A 23,119-nucleotide genomic window follows, 5' to 3' on the forward strand; every position below is an offset into this window, starting at 1 on the left:
AGTTGCACTTAATTAAAGATACATTGGAAAAAGAAATAACATGGATGGGTGGTACACTAGTTGTAATTTTAAAAAAATGAATCATTGAAAAAAATGATTCACATCATTTACATAACTTGCTAATTCAAAGGAAGATCTTCATTTCTAAATTGCTTTCCAACCAAATATGTTTAAGTAAGTATGAATATGGCTACCTGTTACTTCTTTCATCACAGAATTTGGTCCTTAGTTTCTGAGCTAAATGCTCCACCAGATCAGACTCCAAAACTCTTTTTTCTGTTTGCCTTTCCTTCTCAAATGATTTAACCTGAACAAATACAAATTAAATGTTTCAATTGTTTTTATATTCCTAAAATTGAAAAAAGTAAACAGAATTAAAAACAGGGAGGGAAGAGACATGGGTACTACTATAATGTGTTGCAAATAAAGATTGCCTGTGAAGCTGCTGCAGAATGCAGCCACCAAAATACTGAAGGGGGCTAGGTGAGCTGATCATGTGACATCAATGCAGTGTCAGTTGCACTGGGTGCCAGTAGGTGTCTGAACCCAATTAAAGTGCTGGTTTTAAGCTTTACAGCCTTAAATGATTTGTGCTGAAGTAATTTGATTTTTTTTCACATATTCTTGTATCAGCCTGCTTGCATTCAGAGGTTATCAACAGCATTCTTGTCATTTGCCTGTCCCTAAGAACTATTTGGCTGGTGAGTGCAGGGGAGAGGGGGTCTTTCAGATGTAGCCCCCATGTCTGGAGTTGGTTTCCATCAAGGATTTTTTAGGTCCCCTCTACATAACTTCAGGAAAACTCAGAACACCCACTTGTTTTCACTGGCTTTTCTGCGGTCTGTGGACTGCAGGTATTCTATTGTTTTACAACATTTTATTGAATGTTTAGTTACTTATCATTATTTTATTTATTTTGCATATATTCTTTTTTTAATTTTGCACACCAGCTCAAGAGGGGGTTACCTATAAAGGCAGCCTAAAAACAGCATTGTGCAAGATAAAGCATCAATCCTTATTCTGAAAGGCTTTTCTCCATGATCAAAATGTGCTCCAGCAGCATTTGCCATTCCTTTTCCAGGAAACACAATGTGATAACTACTCTGTGTGAAATGAATGGGTGAAGAGAGAAGGATCGCTTCCTTCAATCCATTTCAGAAAAAATATGTAAAAAGGGTTATGCTGGATCAGGCCAAGGGTCCATATAGTTCAGCATTTTGTTCACGCAATGGCCAACCAGCCACCCACAGGAAACCTAGAACTAGGACACAAGTACAACAGGTTGTCTTGCACCCAGATTCTCCAACAACTGTTGTACAAAGAACTATCATCTCTGATACTGGCAGCAGCACAGATCCACAGGAACTGGTAGCCACTGATACCCTTATCTCCATGAATTTATTTAATCCCTTTTCAAAGTCACCCAAATTGGTGGCCATAACTAATTCTATAATTCACCTTTATGTGCCTGAAGAAGTTCTTTTTATTTGTCTTGAACCTCTCCCTGACCTCATGGGATGACCCCTGGACCTACTGTTAAGGAGAGGGGGAAAGTCCCCCTACCCACTTTCTTCACATCCCATGTTTATTTCATGTTCATTCTGATTTATTATTGCTCTTTCCCACATATGCACAGAGCACAGGAGATGGAGCATACAAGACTCTCTAAACTAGTAAAAATACCACCACACAGTAATTTGGACTGAAAGGATCCAGTGTGCAAATGCCTCTTGACAATCCCCCCACCCTGCACTGCTGCAAGAACACATCTTGCAGAACCAAAGGATTCTCTGCCCCTGGAGGGGAAGAGAAGTCCCACTGTGCAAGCAGAGTTCCCTTCCTACTATTTGGATCCAACGCACTGATGACAGAACAAAGGCAAGGCATCTAAGGCAGCCTTGTTGCTCTCTGTCCCTTTTTCAAAAAAATAAATATATTAAACATCTATCTATGCATTTATTATAACAAATATTACAATTATTTATATTATTTTGTAAATTTATATCTCACCTTTCTTCCATCATATGTCCTCAGACCAAAGCAGTACAGCAGTTGGGCAAGTGAGCAAACAGAGCGGGGGCACAGGAAGGGCAAGTGTGTGTTTAAAGATTCCTATCAACATTTTACCTTTACATGATTTCCTTCTTTATCGGAGATGAGGGCTACATAGGTGATTCCAGAACACCTGCAGTATTCCTGTAATTCTTCCTGAGACTAAAGCAATCACAAACAATACAAAATATAAATATGAGTTTCTACATCACCAAAAGCATTTTCATTCCAAAGGGGGAAGATACAGAGGCATCCAGTATGGTTACAGTTCTGCCTTTGGCTTACTTGGATCAATCACGATTTTTCTGCCTGACCTACCTCACAGGGTTGATGTATGGCACTCTGAATTCTCCAAAGGAAGAGAAAGATAAAAGCAAGTAATAAATACATTTCCTAACAGGCTCATGTGCCTCATTTTTCTCAGCTTGGTCAAATGTTAATGGTAGCACTTATCTAACATCCCTGTTTGAAAATGTGACTTCCATATAAGGGAAAATATATAAAGGTGTATTCTCTCTCTCCAAATTGCCACAACAACAAAAGTACAAGTCCTTACAGTACATTCAGTTGATACTGTTGTATCACATCCCATCCCTTTGATAATGAACTCTTATGAGAAACTACCTTAACAAAATGTTTGCATTAAGGACTTGCTCCTAGGTTCCAATTACCAAAGGCAGTTTCTGACTGGTCCAGACTGTTGCAACTTAAAATGTAGCTTAAAATCCATCCTTCACATGCAAGTTCAACCGTAATGTCATAAGTCGAGCTGGCTGGAGCTGGGGGTCAGACTAAATGGCCCAGGAGACCCCTTCTGACTTGCTCGGTTTCTGTGTTTCTGTGTAATCTCTGCACTGTGCCAGTGGGACTGGCCAGAGGTAGAAGAGCTACCAACCCCACAGGTTAAAAAATCCCTAGGAGGAAGACGGCAGCTTTGGTGGCCAGTGACAGTAGGCTTTCCTGCAGATTGCAGGTGGATGGGATCTTTAGCTACAGATGGAGAATACTGGCGGGTGGAGTTTTGCCTGGCTGCAGGTGGGCCGGAGGACCTACAGGCAGGACTATGCTGAAGACTCACTAAATTTACTGGCCAGGTGGTAATGGTCACTCTGCTCTGCTCTAGTGTGGCACCACTTCAAACAAAGAAAGCGTAGCCAGCACCTGAGGCAGAAACCCCAAGCTTTGTCCTCATGGTGGCAAAACAGCAATTTGCTTGGTTTCAGTGATGCCCTACAATTTGCCTCCTGAGTTGAAATACCTCAGAGAGCCTAATGGCAGGCCTAGCTCTGACTGTGGTTGTCATCCTGGCATGGGCATCTCGTGAGCGGAGCCGGCTGGAGCCAGGGGTCAGACAAGATGGCCCGGGAGGCCCCTTCTGACTCGCGCTGTTTCTATGTTTCTATCCTGTGGCTCCTAGAAAGATATAGATTAGGTCTGTGAGCATGTAACCCAAACCCACAAAGAAAATTTACCTGGGACCAGTCATACATGATTTCAGCAGCAATTCCTGCAGCCCAAAGTTTCTGAACAACATTGATTGCTCTGGTCATTGACATCTGGCCCACACTAACAACTAACAGGTCACAAGTGCTCAATGTAACCTGGAGAAAAAAAAGGAGAACAGCAGGTTATAATATCTGAGGAATTGAAGTAATTTAAACTGAATGTTAGGGAATCTTTCTTCAGTAACATAAAGGCACTTCAGCCTGCTTAATATCCTTCAAAATATTAGTTGATTATATTTTTATTAAAATACAATTGCTAACATTAATAATGATGGTGTATTCTATTATTACTACTGATTACATTTTCATACTACCCTTAACCAAAGCTCTCTGGGTAAGTCACAATATTATGTAACAAATCCAGATCTCTCACAAGCCCAACCCTGCTTAGCTTCCAAGATTAGGCAGGATCAGGCACTTCAGGTTATACAGAAGCTTTATTTGTTGGGCTACATGTAAGATATATTTAAGACAGTTTTACCAGGATGGAGAAAGATCACAGACTGAAAAGTAGACTTGAGTAGACTTGTTTCAAGTAAAAGGTTACATATTTTCCCCTCAGGTTCCTATTACATGGCTCTCTGCACAATTTAATACAAGAATTACTAATCAAAAGGCAATTTGCTCTCAATTCAAGTAACTCAGAATGCCCAGGCAAGATCTTTACTGAGACTACCTGAGAGGACTTAAAATAGGTAAAGCAGAAAGACAAACGTACTGGCTCTTCCAAATTCAAAACTGCTGAACTTATTCTGTCTATAGCTATGCTGACTCCAACTGCTGAAGGAACTGGACCAACTGCTTGTGGACCTCTGAATTGTGGGATCTGAAGAGATGAGAAGCAGAGTTAGGCTAAAAACCACTCATTTCCTTCTGTCTCAGTAAAAGGTATAGTTTGTAACACTCACCAGATGATCGTATCTACCCCCAGCAGCGAGAATGTCAGTAACTATTCTCTGTCTGCGTTTTATATATGCAATAAATTGGAATATAATTCCATTGTGCTGCTGTATTTTATATACCAGCCCCAAATTTATGGAAACCTGTAAGATAAAAAGTTTAGTTTATTTTGTTATCCTAGCCACAGGTGATTATGAGCAGCACAGCCCAGTTCACCTAGAGAAATGGTATAAATATATGCCCTCCCGCCCCTTGAGATCAGCAACAGATGCCCTTCTCCGGGAACCCTCTGTGAATGATATTAGGAAGGTGAGTACCCGGAGGAGGGCTTTCTCTGCGGTGGCGCCCCATCTATGGAATGAGCTCCCCAGAGAGGTCCGCCTGGCGCCGTCGTTGTTTTTCAGCACCAGGCTAAGACCTTTTTATTTAAAACTTATTTTAATTGTTAATTTATTGGTTATTTATAGGATTTTAAATCTTTTAAGCCGAGATGCACCAGGTTTTAATATTTTCATTGTACAATTTGTTATATTTTGTTCTTGTTGTGAGCTGCCCCGAGGCTTTGTTGTGATGGGGGTGGCATAAAAATGTTTTAATAATAATTATAATAAATAATAATTATAATAAATGCTTAGGGTAACACATGCACAAGGAAAACATGCATTGGACTAAAATGGTTTACTTATTTATTGTATTTATATCCTGCTTTTTTCCTTCAAGGAACGCAAGGAAGTTTTTATTATCCACCCTCCCATTTCAAAGTTCGCTGGGTGGTTTACAAATAATTAAAATCCCCTGAGGAAAGCAGCAAGTGACCTAAAAGTATCTAACGTCTTTGAGCTGGCTTTACACTAGCTGGGAAAGGTTAAAGACTGCTGGGCAAACTCAACCATTCTTTCTCCTTTGTGCAGTAAAAGCCACATCCCTTACCCCTTGATATTACACCATGCAAAATGTTACATACTACTCACTCAAGATGACTAGTTTCAACTTGTGCTTTTTGTACAGCATTTAAAGATGAAGTTATGTGTTTGACCTACAAGGAATTAGTTATACAGTCCACTTCACAAACCTGAGATTTTATGCCAAGTTTCTTTAACAGACCCATTGTTTCTTCTAATTCCTTCATGCCCAGTTTCACCATTGAGGTGACCCCTGTCTTTTGCTTTAACATTGTGTTTAACAAAGGGGTTAGATCTTGCAACTCTCCTTTCTGCTCAATAAATCTGTAGAGTCGTACAAGCTGAAAAGCAAGTCAGAGAAATACAGTATATACATGACAGCCCATAAAGTAGTAGAAAAATTCTAACTGCTACCCTGTAAGCATCTATGAGATTTTTCCTGTAAGCATCTAGCACTAAATAAAAACAGTTTGATCATCCTAATATCTATGAACTCCAGCTCTAGTCATCCAGCAGCTCTAGTCATCACTGGACCTGGCTCTTACTGGATAAGATACAAGAAAAGATTGAATAATTTTCCCAGAAAGTAATTGCCCACTCTTGGAACCCTCTGATACTATCTATGGAAGAAATACAAATTTAAGCACACTGGCTGGATTTGCACATTGCAAGAAGCCATAGTAATTTCTTATCCTTGTTGGTTAGCTGTGTCATCAGAACCCAGGTGTGGAGTTTCAGCATGGTATGTCTGGTTTCCCCAAACCACAGTAAGACAGGGCATTTTGTTCAAAGGTTTCCACACTTCACCACACTTTCTCATGACAGCTGGACCTGGATGCTCCATTTTACCACTTGTAGAGAAGAAACAGAGGGCCATGGAAAGAGCAACAATGGAAAGGGGGCTGGAATGGCTGATTAGTGATACAGAGATGCAGATATACTTGGGAGGGGAAAGAGGGAGAAACCACCTCAAAACCTCCATGGACCAATCAGGGAAAGGCAGATGAAGTCATAGGGAGCCTCTTTGAAATCAAAGAGGGATTTTACTCCCAGGGACTGCTGGGATGCATGGTGAGAGCTAAAGGACCAGTCAAACTGTGAGTCTGTTAGGCTTTGTGTGACAGGTAGGCTCAAACAATAACTTACATCCTGTGGAAACTGCACAGAGTTGTCTGCTGTGACATGTGAAGCCGGTCACTGGACTTAATTGCTAACCATTCTGAGACTCCTTCAGGGTGGAAAAGTATGATATAAATGTATCCACAAACAAACAAACAAACAAACACAGCATCCAAGTAAATTTCAAATTACTTACACTGTTTGATGACAGAGAAATATTGTAAAACTTGGCTTCCACTTCCCTTTTAGTTAGTTTTTCAGTCTGCAGCAAAATAAATGATCATTATAGATTGTTTGATAGTGCCTTATTCCTAGTTTTATTTAAAAACACATAATGAGAAAGTTAAAGTGTGGCATTAAAGTTTCCATTCTATCACCCATAGCTGTACAATATTTACATGCAGATCCTCAGAGAGTGTTGAGGTAAATGGTTTTAAGATTCAGTATGCCAGTGATTATTGAACAAATTTAAATTTAAAATTTAGTGATTATTGAACAAACAAGTGCCTTACCACAGCCTCATACAGAATGGCGTAAACTTGATTGAGTTTATCTTCAGGTATTCCACAATGCAGGAGGATAGCTTTCAGTAAAGCTGTGTGATTCAAGAAGATGCTGTAATTTCTTTCCTAATAAAGAGAAGAGAGTTTAGCTTTTATTCCTATTACCTGTTCTAATGTAATGGTATCCACATGTCTACATTCACTAATTTTCTATTCTTACCCCTCCTAATTCAAAAAACCCTGAAACTCAGTCAGCCCAAGGAGTCTTAAGATTGTTTTTTCCTTGTATCAGCTCTTCCCAATGACAAACAGCTTTAAAACTCTACCTGAGTTCAAAAATAACTTGAAATGTGTATGGGGGTGGTGATCAGCTACTGACAGGAAAACAAGCCAAAACTCTTACATCAGCCAAAGCAGCTTTGGCAATGAAGGCAGGTATATCAACTGGCATTTGCAGTATGATCTTTTAAAGCATTACTTATTCATTAAAAGTGTAATACTACCCATTCAAGATTCAAAGGGCTTAAGGGGGTTTGGATGGTGTACTGGAACCTCTCTGCTGGTTGAGAGAGGTGCTGCTGCTGGCCCCTGCTCTGCCCAGGGTGGTGCAAACTACCACTGGCTGTTCTCTTGCTGGGGCAGGGGTGAAAAGCCCTTACAGATGGTAATCCGGTGGTGTTTTGTGGGTGGGGAGGAGCCAGCATGGATCTCTGTTGGCCCTAAAGCCATTCTGATTCCCTGACTTGCCTGGAGCTTACATAGCAAAACCCACAAAAAGCTTCCAACCTGCCCTGATTATTGTGAGCTAGCAGGGCTTTGAATACACAAACCCATGTTAGATTGCTCTGTGAGATAGTTTTAAGGTTGCATTAGATAAAAATTAGGCTTATTCCTACTCTTGTCTTCTGATAAATGGGTGTGAGGAGGCAGAGATTGTCTCCTCTAACCCATCAATATTACACTAACCCAACAATATTACAAAAGTTGGAAAGAGTGAGGCAGCAGAACACCTACCTGCAGCACAGGAAACTCCTGGATTATTTCAGAAATAGTGTAGATTGTTTCTGCAATGGGTAAAAAACTGTTGCCAGCAGGGGTGATGATATCAAATGCACATTCTAAGAGTTCTCGTGGGTGACAGCGATCCAATTTTCGAGGCCTGAAAACCCGCTCAATGCAATATCTAGAGGGGAGAATGTGACCATTTAAACATATGAAGCTGTTTTCTACTGGACAGGACGCTGGCCCATCTCCTTCCTTTCTGTCTACTCCAACTAATGGTGGTACTCTAGAACAGTTTTCTCTAATCAGGTGACCCTCCAGATGTTTTGATGATGATGATTTTTTATTTACCTTTCTTTTAAAAAAGACATCAGCTGACTTATAACGAAGTTATTAACACCTGGCTAAAACCAATTTCCATTAAAATATCATAATAAAACTAAAACATCTATACAAGATAAAAAAGTTATTGCATGCCTTGAAATGACTGGGAATAGAGAACAGTTTTGACTAGGTGCCCAAAAGGTGACAATGTTAGTGGCAGGCAAGCCTCTCCGGCAGACTGTTCCAGGCTGGAAGGCTGCTTTGGAAGAGGCACCCCAAAGAGGGCCTTAGATGTTGATTGCAGTGGATTGGTAGTTTCATAAGAGGAGAGGAAAACCTGTATACCACTGGATTTGTGGTTCCAGGCCACATACAGCTTTATATGTCAAAACCAGCACACTGAACTGGACTCGGAAACCAGTCTAAGCATGTAACACCAATTCTGGCAGCCAGTACAAAAAAATCAGAATTGGTGTTATATACTTAGACCTTCTGGTCTTGGTTACAAATCTGCCCGCCACCATGGAGGTGCCAGGAACTCAATCTGGGACTTATGGCTTGCAAAGTATGACTGCTGCCACAGCATCTCCCTTACAGGTCAGTTGTTGTTTTTTTAAAGTAATAAAAATATACACATGCATGTGTTTGTCCAATTTATTTTATTTATTTAAAACTTTTATATGCCATCACCACATGTCTTTGCATCTTGGGACGGCTCACAAACGTACAATTAAAACAATAACAAATTCCATAAAATTATATAAAAACAAAAAAGCGACTGTTAATGATAAAATATTGATTTTTAAAATAGCAATTAAATAAAAAGGTTTTAACCTGGCACTGAAAAGAATATAAACTCAGTGCCAGGCACACCTCTCCAGGGAGTGCATTCCATAATCTGGGTGCCACCACAGAAAAGGCCCTGCTCTGGGTAGATGTTCTTTTTATCTCCTTTAAAAAGGGCTTCCAGAGCAGAGACTCTCCCACATATCTTAAGGCGTGTGAGGGCAAGTAAGGAAAGAGGCACTCCTTCAGGTATCTTGGTCCCAAGCCATTCAGGGCTTTATAGGTTAAAACCAGCACCTTGAATTGGGCCTGGACTTCAACTGGAAGCCAGTGTAGCTGGTAGAGGACCAGCGTTATATGAGAATAACGACCGGTCCCCGTCAGCAACCTGGCAGCTCTGTTCTGTACCAGCTGAAGTATCCAGACCATTTTCAAGGGCAGCCCCATGTAGAGCGCATTACAGTAATCCAACCGGGAGGTTACCAGAGCATAAATCACCATTGCTAAGCAGTGCTTGTCCAGGTAAGGGCACAGCTGGTGGATCAGCCGAAGCTGTAGGAAAGCACTCCTTGCCACCGCCGCCAGCTGGCAATTGCTCTTTGTCCAATGTTGAAGAAAGGAGGAAATAATTCATTCCTTATTCTCTTACCTTTTCAGGTTTGTTATATTATTTCTAGCTACAAATCTTGCAAAAGGAATCTGAAGGGTAAAAAAGGTAAAAAGCAGAGTATAAGTTGTAAAATAATCAAATAAAACAAAGACAGTTGGAAATATTTTTAGAAATTATTACATTTCTTTAGCTAAACTAAGGTACTCTACTATCCAAATATGAGATGGCTTGATTCCATAAATGAAGTCACAGTTTTGAATTTACAAGAGCTGAGCAGGGCTGTCATGGATAGGGCATTCCAGAGGGCTTTCATTTGTAGGGGTGCTGTAAGTCAGACACAACTTAAATGCACATAACATCATCTCAATATTCCATTAGTCCTATCAGCTCCCTTTACTTAAGAAATCAGGAGAATTCTGTCAAGTGAGTGAGCTTCCACTTGTACAATGGAGACTCCCCTTTCCCTTCTCTCCACTGCATGCTCCCGTGTGCTCATCAAACCCTACAGTGCAGATTTTGGGAAAGGTTCAGTGGCTGAAAGAGACAGAGCCCACTGCATACTACCCATTGTTTCTATATCTTACCAGGAGTTTATTTTAATTTCTAAATGGTAATTGATAACCAAATGGCTATTTATAATTTTATAAATTAAAATTTATAAATATCTAATGCCATTATTTAGATTTTCTAGGAAAATTTCCCTCCAAAATTAAACTGTTTCTCTACAGCAATAGTCCACATTCTAATTTAAGTCACTAGTCACAGGTCTCAGTTAGAATCCAAGGCAAACCATTCAATATCACCACAGTCCAAGTCTATGCCCCAACCACTGGTGCTGAAGAGGCTGAATTTGACTGGTTCTATGAAGGTCTACAACACCTTCTAGAATTAACACCAAAAAATGATATCCTTGTCATCATGGGGGATTGGAATGCTAAAGTAGGAAGCCAAAAGATAACTGGAATAACGGGCAAGTTTGGTCTTGGAGTACAAAATGAAGCAGGGCACAGGCTGGTAGAATTTTGTCAAGAGAATACGATGGTCATAGCAAACACTCTTTTCCAACAACCCAAGAGACGACTCTACACATGGACATCACCAGATGGTCAACACAAAAATCAGATTGACTATGTGCTCTGCAGCTAAAGATGGAGAAGTTCTATACAGACAGTAAAAACTAGACCAGGAGCTGACTATGGCTCAGATCATGAGCTTCTTGTTGCAAAATTTAGGCTTAAATTGAAGAAAGTAGGGAAAAGGACTAGGCCACTCAGGTATGACCTAAATCATATCCGAGCACTAGACCACTCAGGTATGACCTAAATCATATACAGTAGAGGTGACAAATAGATTTCAGGAATTAAATCTGAGTGCCTGAAGAACTATGGACGGGAGTTCGCAACATTGTACAAGAGGTAGCAACTAAAACCATCCCAAAAAAAAGAAATGCAAGAAAGCGAAATGGCTGTCTGAGGAAGCATTACAAATAGCTGAGGAAAGAAGGGAAGCAAAAGGCAAGGGAGAAAGAGAAAGATACACCCAATTGAATGCAGAATTCCAGAGAACAGCTAGAAGAGATAAGAATGCATTCTTAAATGAACAGTGCAAAGAAATAGAAGAAAACAACAGAATAGGGAGGATGAGAGATCTCTTCAAGAAAATTGGAGATATGAAGGGAACAAAGGGAACATGCAAAGATGGGCATGATAAAGGACCAAAATGGCTGGGACCTAACAGAGGCAGAAGACATTAAGAATAGGTGGCAAGATTACACAGAGGAACTATACAAGAAAGAGCTTAACTTCCCTGATAACCATGATGGGGTGGTCACTGACCTCGAGCCAGACATCCTGGAATGTGAAGTCAAATGGGCCTTAGGAAGTATGAGCAACAACAAAGCTAGTGGGCGCGAAAGTCTTACAGCTGAACTATTCAAAATCCTAAAAGACGATGCAGTAAAAGTGCTATACTCAATATGCCAGCAAATTTGGAAAATTCAACAGCAGCCACAGGATTGGAAAAGGTCAGTTTACATTCCGATCCCAAAGAAGGGCAATGCCAAAGAATGTTCAAAATACTGCACCACTGCACTCATTTCACATGCTAGCAAAGTTATGCTCAAAATCCTACAAGCTAGGCTCCAGCAGTATGTGGAATGAGAACTACCAGAAGTACAGGCAGGATTTTGAAGAGGCAGAGGAACTAGAGATCAAATTGCCAACATACGCTGGATCATGGAGAAAGCTAGGGAGTTCCAGAAAAATATCTACTTCTGCTTCATTGATTATGCTAAAGCTTTTGATTCTGTGGATCACAACAAACTGTGGCAAGTTCTTAAAGAGATGGGAGTACCAGACCATCTTATTTGTCTCTTGAGAAACTTATATGTGGGTCAAGAAGCAATTGTGAGAACTGGACATGGAACCACCGATTGGTTCAAAATTGAGAAAGGAGTTCGGCAAGGCTGTATACTGTTGCCCTGCCTATTTAACTTAAATGCAGAGCACATCATGAGAAAGGCGGGGCTAGATGAATCACAAGTTGGGATTAAGATTGCCAGGAGAAATATCAACAACCTCAGATATGCAGATGATACCACTCTAATGGCAGAAAGTGAAGAGGAACTAAAGAGCCTCTTGATGCAGGTGAAGGAGGAGAGCGCAAAAGTTGGCTTGAAACACAACATTAAGAAAACTAATTTCATGGCATCTGGTCCTATCACTTCCTGGCAAATAGATGGGGAAGAGATGGAGGTAGTGACAGATTTTATTTTCCAGGGCTCCAAAATCACCACAGATGGGGACTGCAGTCAAGAAATTAAAAGACGCTTGCTCCTGGGGAAGAAAGCTATGGCAAATCTAGACAGCAAACTAAAAAGCAGAGACATCAACCTGCCAACAAAAGTGCGTATAGTCAAGGCGATTGTGGTGAAAGTTGGACCATAAGGAAGGCTGAGCACCGCAGAATTGAAGCCTTTGAATTGTGGTGCTGGAGAAGACTCCTGCGAGTCCCTTGGACTGCAAGGAGATCAAACCGGTCAGTCCTAGAGGAGATCAACCCTGACTGTTCTTTAGAAGGCCAGACAATGAAGATGAAACTCAAATACTTTGGCTACCTAATGAGAAGGAAGGACTCACTGGAGAAGACCCTAAGGCTGGGAACAAAAGAAGAAGGGGATGGCACAGGATAAGGTGGCTGGATGGAGTCACCGAAGCAGTTGGCGTGAGCTTAAGTGGACTCTGGGAGATGGTGGAGGACAGGAAGGCCTGGAGGAATGTTGTCCATGGAGTCGCAATGGGTTGGACACGACTTCGGACTAACAACAACAACAAAGTCACAGGTCTTTTGAAATTCTTCCATTGAAGAAACTGATAATATTATGATACGGTCCTAGGGGGATGCCAGTAAGTCTCTAAATGCAGAGGCTTACAGCTATCCAGTGTCGCGTAAATGACATGACAGAGGCAATCATCACCTCCTCACTTCTCCTGCTTTTTATTTTTGATAGATGACTGTTTTCAGCTGTCTAGTTATGGCACTTAAAGAAGGAAAGGGAGGCTGGAGCAGCATGACAACCCCTCAGAGCATGGCCTCTCCAGTCACCTCTCCACCCCCTTTGACACCTCTCTGAGGTTGTTTTCCTGTCCTTGGAGAGCAGCCAACACAGTTATTTCTGTGCTGGCTGAAAGCTTGTGGGACAGAGAATCACAGTTCTGCTTCTGAGCTCCAAGTTCAATGCATTGTTTCCAGCACTGCAGTACGAATCTGAAGTATCCTATAGACTCCTAGACAACATTTAGGAGCCTTGGGATCTTTTCCTTAAGCAATATACTTTGCACACAGTAAAACTTTCAAATGTTTACTAGTTTATCCTGATGAATGTTCCTTTTTTGTTAGATTTAATGAACAAAACATAGCTTAAATGAGAAGGAAAAGCATCAACAAGCTGTCTAAACTCCTTCAAGAAATTAAAATGCTTCCATTTCCTCTCAAACTGCATAATCATACCAAATAAGATCTTTTCTGTACCAGTTAAACCTAACTGAATTGGTTTGTTATGCTGAGAATGGCTTGTTGGCCATGTTAGATCTAATCTGCCTTTAGTTGGAAACTGTCTCCCTGATATGCAACTTCCCCACATCTGAGGATAATTTAAGGGAGCCTGTGTGTCTGCAAACAAGCAATGCCCTATATGAATTCTGAAATGGTAAACTATCTCTGCATCAGATTTTAGTCAGCAACAGAAAGAAAAAAAGGTTGGAGAGAGATTAAGGTCTTTCAAGGTCACACTGATACTCACCCTAAGATCATAAGGAAGCATCACTAGCATTCCACTGTGGTCCATCAAATATGACGCTTCACTGTATTCATACAGTTTTCTATTCCTAGGCAGTAGCAGAGGGGTGTGCAACTTGATAGCTCCTATTCAAAATTGTTGAAAAAGTATAAATTCCATAATACAAACAGGGGACCATTTTTGGAAGAAAGACAATTTTGGAAAACCAGATTACTTTACACAACTATCATGTGTTTCAAATAAAAGCATTTTGTATTCATGATGGGGTTGTCAGACTCTAAATAGGACAGAATGTTTGTCCTCTGTAATAGTTGCAAAGGAGTTGTTGTTAGTCGTGAAGTCGTGTCTGACCCATCGCGACCACATGGACAACATTCCTCCAGGCTTTCCTGTCCTCCACCATCCCCCGGAGTCCACTTAAGCTCACCCCAACTGCTTCAGTGACTCCATCTAACCACCTCATTCTCTGCCGTCCTCTTCTTCTTTTGCCATCTATTGTTCCCAGCATTAGACTCTTCTCCAGGGAGTCCTTCCTTCTCATTAGGTGACCAAAGTATTTGAGTTTCATCTTCAGGATCTGGCCTTCTAAAGAGCAGTCAGGGTTGATCTCCTCTAGGACTGATCAGTTTGATCGCCTTGCTGTCCAAGGGACTCACAGGAGTCTCTGCCAGCACCACAATTCAAAGGCCTCAATTCTTCGGCGCTCAGCCTTCCTTATGGTCCAACTTTCACAACCATACATTGTAACTGGGAAAACCATAGCCTTGACTATACACACTTTTGTTGGCATGCAAAGGAGGGTATTGCCTATTTAATATCAGTGTAGACTATTCCCTAGCGCTGGATAATTTCCTAGGATTATTTAACATTTTGGCAAACTTTTTAATTCCATAATTTTTAAATTTATCATCTTCCTATAAAAACTTTGGAGTGAATGATCTGATTATACCAACATTGCCTGAAATCTTGTGAAATGGTTCAGAATGGGTGGAATCCAATGTTAGTCCTACTTGGAGCAAACCAATTGAAATGGACCTTAAATCAATTTAGGTATATGGCAATCAATAAGGCAAGATTGCATATAGGCTAATTTATGCACACTTGTCACAGACCAATTGCCAATTGTTTATGCAAAAGTCCCCCAAAAGGTGGGGAAGTGTCAAAAGTAGGTATGGCAAAGAGTTATCAGTATCTTCCACTTAGAGATGTAATCTTTTTGATTTTACATGTTGAACTGAGACTTTTCAGTGTCCTCTATCTTTTGAACACTTCCCCAAGTCTCCAGGTACTTCAGAATGTGAAGTTACTCAGTTCCCCAAACTTTCTTGGGTCATTATTGGAGCACTTACTACTCTGGTTACTGCAATTCCCCGACAGTTCTAAAAACAAAAGAAAAACCCTGATGAGGCATAGCTTATTGGCAGGGTGGCTTCGGGTGTCATGTAAATCTGCCCACTGTCTTCACTTGCCATTTTAATGAGTTATCAGCAAGGAGTTGATCTTCACTAGGTGATTGTAGGACTGTAAAATCACTCTTCTTTGGGGAACTGTCACATCCACAGAGATCACAACGGACAACTGTTCCAAACTGCATTTTGAACAGTGAAAAAGCTATTCAACTGATTTATTCATTTTGTTGTTACTGTTACTATTATTAATCCTGCCTCATAGCCCATTTAAAATATATAAATAACAATACAATAATCAAAATGAAATAAGTGAAAACAGTAACACCAGTATAACAAAAAGTCAACAACCTACAGAAGTTAAAATAAAATTAGTGCACAGCATAGCAGCAGATATAATAAAAACACAATAAAAGAGAACTTATCTATTGAAATATTTGGATAATTAAAAAGGTCTTTACCTGGTGCCAAAAAGAAAATAAGGATGGCACCAGGTACACTTCCTTGGGGAGCATGTTCCAAAGATGGATTGACAGGAGGCAAAGTTCATCAGTCCCCCTATATTCCTTCAAGCACCCTTTAGTTAGCAAAGTGATAGACATTATGTGAGAATGGAAGTGAAAACAAATTTACAAATTGTATAAATAGACATACCATGTCTTTTAAAGATTCGGCTAACTGTCTCACATACATGCTGTTGAATCTTGGCTGCCCGAACTGAAAAGTTACCCTAAAAAATCAATAATGAAGATGAAACATAAGCAGTACATACATACTAGTCAGCACAGAAAACATTTAGAACCCAAGCACTAAGTATTTTAGTCCACTTTTTTATGTGAATATTTTCAATGAGATAAGTTTGTTCTATGGTCATTTTTAATACTATTTATAGCCTAACTCTTACAGTATTCTTGGTAATATGACATTTTGTTTCAGAAATTAAAAAATCCACAACAGCCTAAGAATCAAGATGTTATAAATCTTAGGACATAAAGGGCAGTTGTACTGCAGTAGTCAAAATACTCAGTATTTGCTAAAAAAAAGCTCCTAAAAATATTTCCTCTCATTCAACAGTGTTAAAAATAGTGCTTTTCACAGTTCTAATTAAGTACTAAGGTACCAAATTTGGAAAATGAAAAGTTCAACAGTGTTTTCTTGCTGATAAGGTAAGGAGTTGCACTGAACAGTATTTCATATAGTGGTGTTCACAACACAAAATGTTTTCTTGTACATGAAAGATGAGGTTCCAAAGCCTCATTACACTCAATGAACTCTGGTTGCAGATTGTAGCCTGCATCCTGAGGTGTCTTTAGCACACCACATGCCCATTCTGTATTGTAATTAACAGATGAGTAGTCCTACAAACTTGTTCTTGGTCCACAATGTCACAAAGTGTCCGGTCTAAAATGTTCTCAGCTTTCCACCTCCCAGCTTTTACATTTTTAAAAACTTAAAAAAAAATCCTGGTATGACCAAGTCACCTTACACACTCTATAGTTAAGATTCTAAGCTAAAACCTCAAACAAACAGAATGAAAATCCTCTGAGGGAAAGCAGTGCTATTTTTAAACGTTAGTAGGTCAAATCATTGTTATGCAGAGAAAAATCAATGAGTCTGCTACGATTATGCAGATCTTCTCAGTTTGTATAGCCTCAGGAAAAATCAAACCATGTATTACCTGTGCTTGCTGAAAGCCAGTCTTATGCTTAAGGGAAAATTTCACCCAAAACAAAGGTTTTTAGGTGTTTGTATTTTTATAGCCATGGGTAATTTCTCCTGGGTTATAAAATCACCCTAGAAGTAACATATTTTGTGCTATTAATGCAGGATTAGGGAATCCAAGCCATCAGTCTAGTTTGGACAGCATGGCTACCCAGGTTTTAAACAAACTTTGGGCAGCTATGAGCAAATGTAAGAGATAAAGCAGGCTGGCACCCACCCAGCTCTGCTACTTTGAACAACCTTGACCCCAGGCTGTTTATTGGAATGTCTGAATCCAAAATCTAAAAGTCTGGGGGAATAACAATCCAGACTTGTAACCCAAGAACTTTGGACTGTTTTTCCCTCAAGAATCTCCAGGGTATGGGTATGATAAACCATCTGGGACGAGCATCCCTAGATAGTTTAGTATAGCAGGAGCAAGTGAGACTCAGCACACTTGGTTCCTCCTGCTTCATTATTGATTAAGGGCTTTTTGCAGCCTGTGAACTGGATCACACACTCCTTTCTGCTGAGCCAGGATGCTGGTCTGCTTAATAAGAAATGTCCATCTTATGTGCAATTGTCACTGGTGTGTGGAACATTTATGATCAAGAGCAGGAAATGTATTCATACATATTAACCTCTAGAGTCAGCACAGATATATTTGCAAGTCCCTTCATACACAACCAAACAAAAAAAGTCAGAGTTGGATCCCTGTAATATCCAGTGCTGTTCGCATAAACTAAACTGCAATATAGATGAGCCCTGAATTATTAGATGAGATGTCTAAATATGGCGTTCCAACATAAGAATTCATGGCCCAATGGCAGCTATGGCAGTTGCTTGTTTTAAAACAAACCTTGAGGATATCACTGTCATAGGTGTAATCTATTGCAGGAGAGATGCGTTGTGAGAATATCTGACCCATCATTGTCCGGTAAGCTTTTCCATCCACATTGGCTAAAGTATGATGAAGTACTTCATGAAGTTCAGACTCCTCCATCTGAGGAGGTGGCATATGTTCACTTTTTAAAAGCTCCATAGCAGTTGGTCGCTTCGAAGGATCATGATTCAACAGCCAGGTGATAACTAATTTCTAAAAAATCAGACAAAATGCATAGTCCATGAATGAAAGGTATTTACCTGCAATCATTTTTCTCTTGTTAGTCCCAGGACTTCCTGATAATACTTTCAGCATAAAGGGTTCTATCCAGGGGTGGCCTTGGGCTAGCAGAAACAGCTTATGTTCTTACAAAGCAAGACACCAAACTTGTGTCCATCTTTTCAGCTTTTTGTCTACTGCAGTGTTTTCTCTTCTCAAGGGTTCTCCTAGCCCTCAGGGCTAAACTTTAGGGGTTTGTGGAGGGCTGCAGTGGGTAGGCTCTAGTGAAACGTGTGTATTCCACTTTGCATGAGAGCTAGTGTCTTCTACTAATGCAAAGCCATCATTAGATGCAACCCAAAGTTATTTACAGCTTTTATTCTCCTGCTAACATCAATCTACTGGTGGTGGCATAAGACCCAAAAGTACAGGATAAATTAATCTTTCAGAACGAAGCTAATGAGCTCTGCAGGCTGTAAAATACTCAATATTCCTTGAAAAATATACTTCAGTGTAATTTATTACATTCCCTTTGTGAATGTTCTTTTCCTTTGTTTCAAGTGTCATAGCATAACAACTTGGGCATGTTATTAGTTTGAAACAAAGATGGGGAAAATAATGATTATATATTTTTAGCACAAAATACAGCAATTACCAAAAAAGAAAAAGTATGAATACCTGCTTTGCATTTTTCATTTCATCGAAGTCTTTTGGAAATTCAATAGAAGGCTGAGAGATAAAGTAGATTAAAAACAGTTATGGACAAAGTAACAAAGGATATGCATACCAAAAGCCAGAATGTTTTTGGCATTCATAACTGTAATTTAGAGATTGCCTGTACTTTGGTTAAATTCCCAGCTGTAAGTCCAGTTTTCAAAACCAAGTTTTCATCATTTGCAAAGTAGTAACACTAACAATTGTTCTACTTAGCAGTAGAGATTCTGTGGTTCTCTGAAGCATTCCACAGTCAATGTAGACTTCACATTTGCAGAGACAGACTGATTATGCTTTGTACTAGGTGCATGCCAAAGTCTACTCACATGCCTACTACACCACTACAAAAACTTTCCCGACTTTCTTAACTAAAAGTAGAAGTGAGGCATAGGGCAAAGTTCTCTTCATGCTTTTTACTGGGTAGGAGATAGGTTCTCTATTGTCACCATTAATATTTATACCAGAATTTATTTTTCAGAATTTATCTGATACACTGCAACAAAAAATTGTATCTATGCTTTCAAGACTTTGCATTGCTGTCTGGGAGTGCGCATCAGTAAAAGCTTATAAACTCTTGGAAAAGGTCACTAGGAAGATCCAGCATAGATTTATTAGACAGAACAGTACGTATTTTTAGTGCTTGAGCTAAAGTTTTACAAGCTCCACAAAATAAGCAACAGATCTTGCCTTTAGGGGATTATGAAATGTTTGGCCTGTTACCAAATTGTGCCTGACAGACAGCTTGTCATGAAGCTTTTATACATACATGCCGTAACTGACTGAGAACAACGATCCTTTCCGATGCAGTAGTTAATGGATGGTAGGACATCTCAAAGAACATTATACCCAAACTGTAGAGGTCCACTTTCTAGAATAAAAACATTGAAGGTCTAAGTGCAGTTACAAGGCACAGAAAAGCTCTAATGCTGCTCATTCCCCTAACTTTCCAAATCTGATCGGGACATACACAGTGAGTCCCTAAAGTCCCACAGGTCAACAGCTCATTCTTAATATAGTTGTTTTACTGAAGATTCATTAAAAAGCATTCTCATGATTGCAAGCATAATCTTAGGGCATTTGCAGCAGCAGTTAATTCACATTTTGCAGTAGTTGCTGCTATTGTATTTTTCTATATTCTTATGTCAGTGCCTAATGCAGACTCGAGTGGTGGGATACAGAGATCCACATATGCAAGAGGAAGACATATACACAAGTTCAAGGAAGTATCTCACCAAACCCCTTTTCGTGTTCAAGTTCCTGCACCAAAGATCACCTTGGGGGGCTTTTCATGAGGGAGCAGCACAGATATTTCAGTGGAGAAAGTTAATGACAGAGCCACTTCATGCACAAACAAAACTGCCTTCCACTGGTGCACTGGATCCAAAAAGCTCCATGTATCCTTGCCCCACACCCCGTTTTGTTCCAGTGTGCATGGAGCAATTTCCCCAACAGAACAATACTGTTCTTAAGATACATTTACCTGATTATAGGTAGATTTCGTATTTCCTTGCACTTCTGGACTCACATAAAGAGCAGTGCCAACCATTCCTGTTAAGCTACCTGTTAAGGACATTTAGTTTTCAATAATTTCATAGAAGCCTCATAACAGTAAACAGAAAAAATTATGAATTTAAACCATTTCTTTAAAATTGAAAAGTCTTAATTTTTAAAAAGTATGTGCCTAGCTGGTGATATTGGTCAAAATATTTGGAAAACCACACCTCCTTTATAACCTCCTGAGCAAAGCAGCTAAGATTGACTTTATCTACAGTGGTACACTAGATGTAATTACATATTCCTTCTGAATGTATATATCCACTTTTTAATATTATTTCTACTACAGCTCTTCATACTCTAGTCTCTTAGCATGGACTTCCCAGCCTTTGATGCAGCTATTAATTAATTTCTCTCTTATAAGGTTGATCTGATCACCAATTACATCTTCTTAGAAGAAACACCATGAAAAATGCCAACCACATCTTTTGATGAAGCAACAGTACAGCTTCCCTGTCAAGTTGAAATAATGAAAGCCAGCATTATGCTCAAAATATTAAGGATCTATCTGTGAGGGACAACTGCTCAGACACAACTAAGTCTGGAGGCAGAATGCATACAGAACTAGCTTTGGGCTTAAGGAAGACAGGTTCCTGCAATAAGAAGTCCCTGGAAAGATACTGAATTGGGTAATGGTTAAAAAACACTGGAATTGCCCAGGCAACTTGCAACACAGTACACTAGACAGAAAGTAGGTGTGCTGGATATGTAGAGACAAGTCAGAGATGGACTTGGGCTGGACTAACTAGACGATACAGCAGCTGGAGAAGCCCTGTTGAAAGAGATGATTAGAGCAAGGTACTGGAGGACACCCTTCCCCAATATGGCACCCTCTGGATGTTTCAGGCTAAGACCTCCCAGAATTCCTGATCATTAGTCATGCTGCCTGGGGTAGGTGAGAGTTCACGTCCAAAACATCTGGAGACCATCAGGCTGCTGTAGGAACTCCTGCTCTGAGGATAAAGTGGCTGAAGTAAATGTTAATGATAAATCCAGAGCAAAAGCAGAAATCAGAGAAAGCATGTGAAGTCCAAATCCTTAGAGGAAGTCAATGGATTTACTGGGGTTCAGCATCCAGGAAGTGCTATCCAGAAGGAGCAATACTTTGGTATCAGACAAGGAAGCAACAAGCATCAAGGGATCACAGTGGAAAAGCCTGAAGTCAACACCAAGGCAGACAGGTGGAAAATTAGCTTTAGAACAGGTGTGTGAAGAAGATGACATTTCCAAATGTTTTTTTACTTCAATTTCCAGCATTCCTAGACATGCTGGCAGGGAGGTAAAGTCCCAAACACCTCAAAATTTCATCTTATACTGATCTCCGGTTTAAAATACTACAGCACAGCAAGGATGAGCACAGATAGAAGTCTCAGTAGGCCCAAAGCACATGATGCCTAGATGCAGCTAGCAACTAACTCCTTTTTCTTTTAATCTGGTATAAATGCAGGGGAGATGTCAGGTTGGAAAAGATTGCTTTTGTGGATTATTTGGATACAGAAATTGCAGCAATTAAGTGAGGGGAAGTTGTGCTTACTCTAGTCTATACTAAAAAAAGGGTAAAAGGCATAGCTGCTAGCTACAGGTTTAAACTAGCATATGCTTTGGATCATAGTGTTCCAGATTTCAATGTAACTGGTAGTGATGAGTTTGAATTACATCAAGGTCTACCCAACCTCAGACTACTTAAAAGTTGAGCCTGGTAAGCACTCAGTGGCAATCCAAACATGATCCTGCAATCTGAAGAGCATTAGTTAATTGCAAGAATGACTCTTGATCAGGTAGAATAAACACTTTGCTTTATACCTACCTGAAGGATCACTTTTAGCCAAACAATCATCTGAAATTCCTCCTCGTTTAGTGTCTGTCTGAAAAAGCAATGAAAATAAACCTGACTATATGCAAAACTATATGCTGCTCTTTAATGGATCTTTAATTAAGAGTGTTTTGTTCTACAATGTATCTGTGCAACAGATGTCCTCTTAATTCCGAACTTCACTCAGACATGAAATGCAGAGTTATTTTGGGCTTATAACCTCTCAGTGTAACCTACTTCACAGGGTTTTTATAAGGATAAGAAGTAGGTTTGAAGAAACCATGCACTTAGCTAGGAACTCCTTGAAGGAAGAACAGGATAAAGCTGAAATAAAAACTGCTGAACTCTTAAAGTATGGCATCGTAACAGTTATTAACTCTTCTATGCACATGATGGTTTTCCATAATGTTCACAGAAGGTAACACTAAAACATCATCCACTCTATGTAGCAGTGGCATTTTCAAGATCACCTAAAGTATATATTTTAGGGTTCAACTTTTCCTCAACATTACTTACTGCATATGCTGGGTGATCCGTGGCCAAACCAAAGTCACCAATTTTTACATGATCTCCAGAATCTAAAAAAATGTTTACAGGTTTCAGATCTCGATGAATCATCCCCTTTTAAGGAAACAAAACAAAAGGTTAATATGAGAGAATTAGCAGATACAAGGATCACACCTCTGGATATGGTTTTGGCTTAGAACATATGAGACTGTATCCTGGTTTTTTTAGACTGCTTCTTTAGATCTCTTCTCCAAAGAGTGGTCCAGTGTGGGTGGAAGCATAGCTGGTTAGGATAAAGGGGAGTGAATTTTCTATGGCTGAG

At 39.9% G+C, this 23,119-nt stretch overlaps 1 protein-coding gene across 4 annotated transcripts in view; it reads right to left on the reverse strand.

The window, feature by feature from the left end:
* Nucleotides 1-23,119, reverse strand: part of EIF2AK4 (eukaryotic translation initiation factor 2 alpha kinase 4) — a 59,895-nt gene that overhangs the window by 6,567 nt on the left and 30,209 nt on the right. For all 4 annotated transcript variants that reach the window (XR_006415269.1, XM_044435722.1, XM_044435721.1 and 1 more), the window contains 18 exons: nt 22,807-22,911; nt 22,285-22,342; nt 20,404-20,483; nt 19,690-19,791; nt 18,888-18,938; nt 17,967-18,203; nt 16,061-16,136; nt 14,004-14,125; nt 9,743-9,792; nt 7,996-8,164; nt 6,991-7,107; nt 6,675-6,740; nt 5,530-5,700; nt 4,466-4,600; nt 4,276-4,383; nt 3,525-3,653; nt 2,128-2,214; nt 195-307 (listed from right to left, as the gene is read on the reverse strand). Coding sequence is in view for 3 of the 4 variants with exons in the window: in XM_044435722.1 (XP_044291657.1) it covers nt 195-307; nt 2,128-2,214; nt 3,525-3,653; nt 4,276-4,383; nt 4,466-4,600; nt 5,530-5,700; nt 6,675-6,740; nt 6,991-7,107; nt 7,996-8,164; nt 9,743-9,792; nt 14,004-14,125; nt 16,061-16,136; nt 17,967-18,203; nt 18,888-18,938; nt 19,690-19,791; nt 20,404-20,483; nt 22,285-22,342; nt 22,807-22,911 (1,976 nt within the window). In the remaining variant the exon portion in view is untranslated. The remainder of the gene's footprint in view (nt 1-194; nt 308-2,127; nt 2,215-3,524; nt 3,654-4,275; nt 4,384-4,465; nt 4,601-5,529; nt 5,701-6,674; nt 6,741-6,990; nt 7,108-7,995; nt 8,165-9,742; nt 9,793-14,003; nt 14,126-16,060; nt 16,137-17,966; nt 18,204-18,887; nt 18,939-19,689; nt 19,792-20,403; nt 20,484-22,284; nt 22,343-22,806; nt 22,912-23,119) is intronic.

This window comes from Varanus komodoensis, unplaced genomic scaffold (genome assembly GCF_004798865.1).
Source record: "Varanus komodoensis strain SLA01 unplaced genomic scaffold, ASM479886v1 scaffold3, whole genome shotgun sequence".
Classification (NCBI taxonomy): domain Eukaryota; kingdom Metazoa; phylum Chordata; class Lepidosauria; order Squamata; family Varanidae; genus Varanus; species Varanus komodoensis.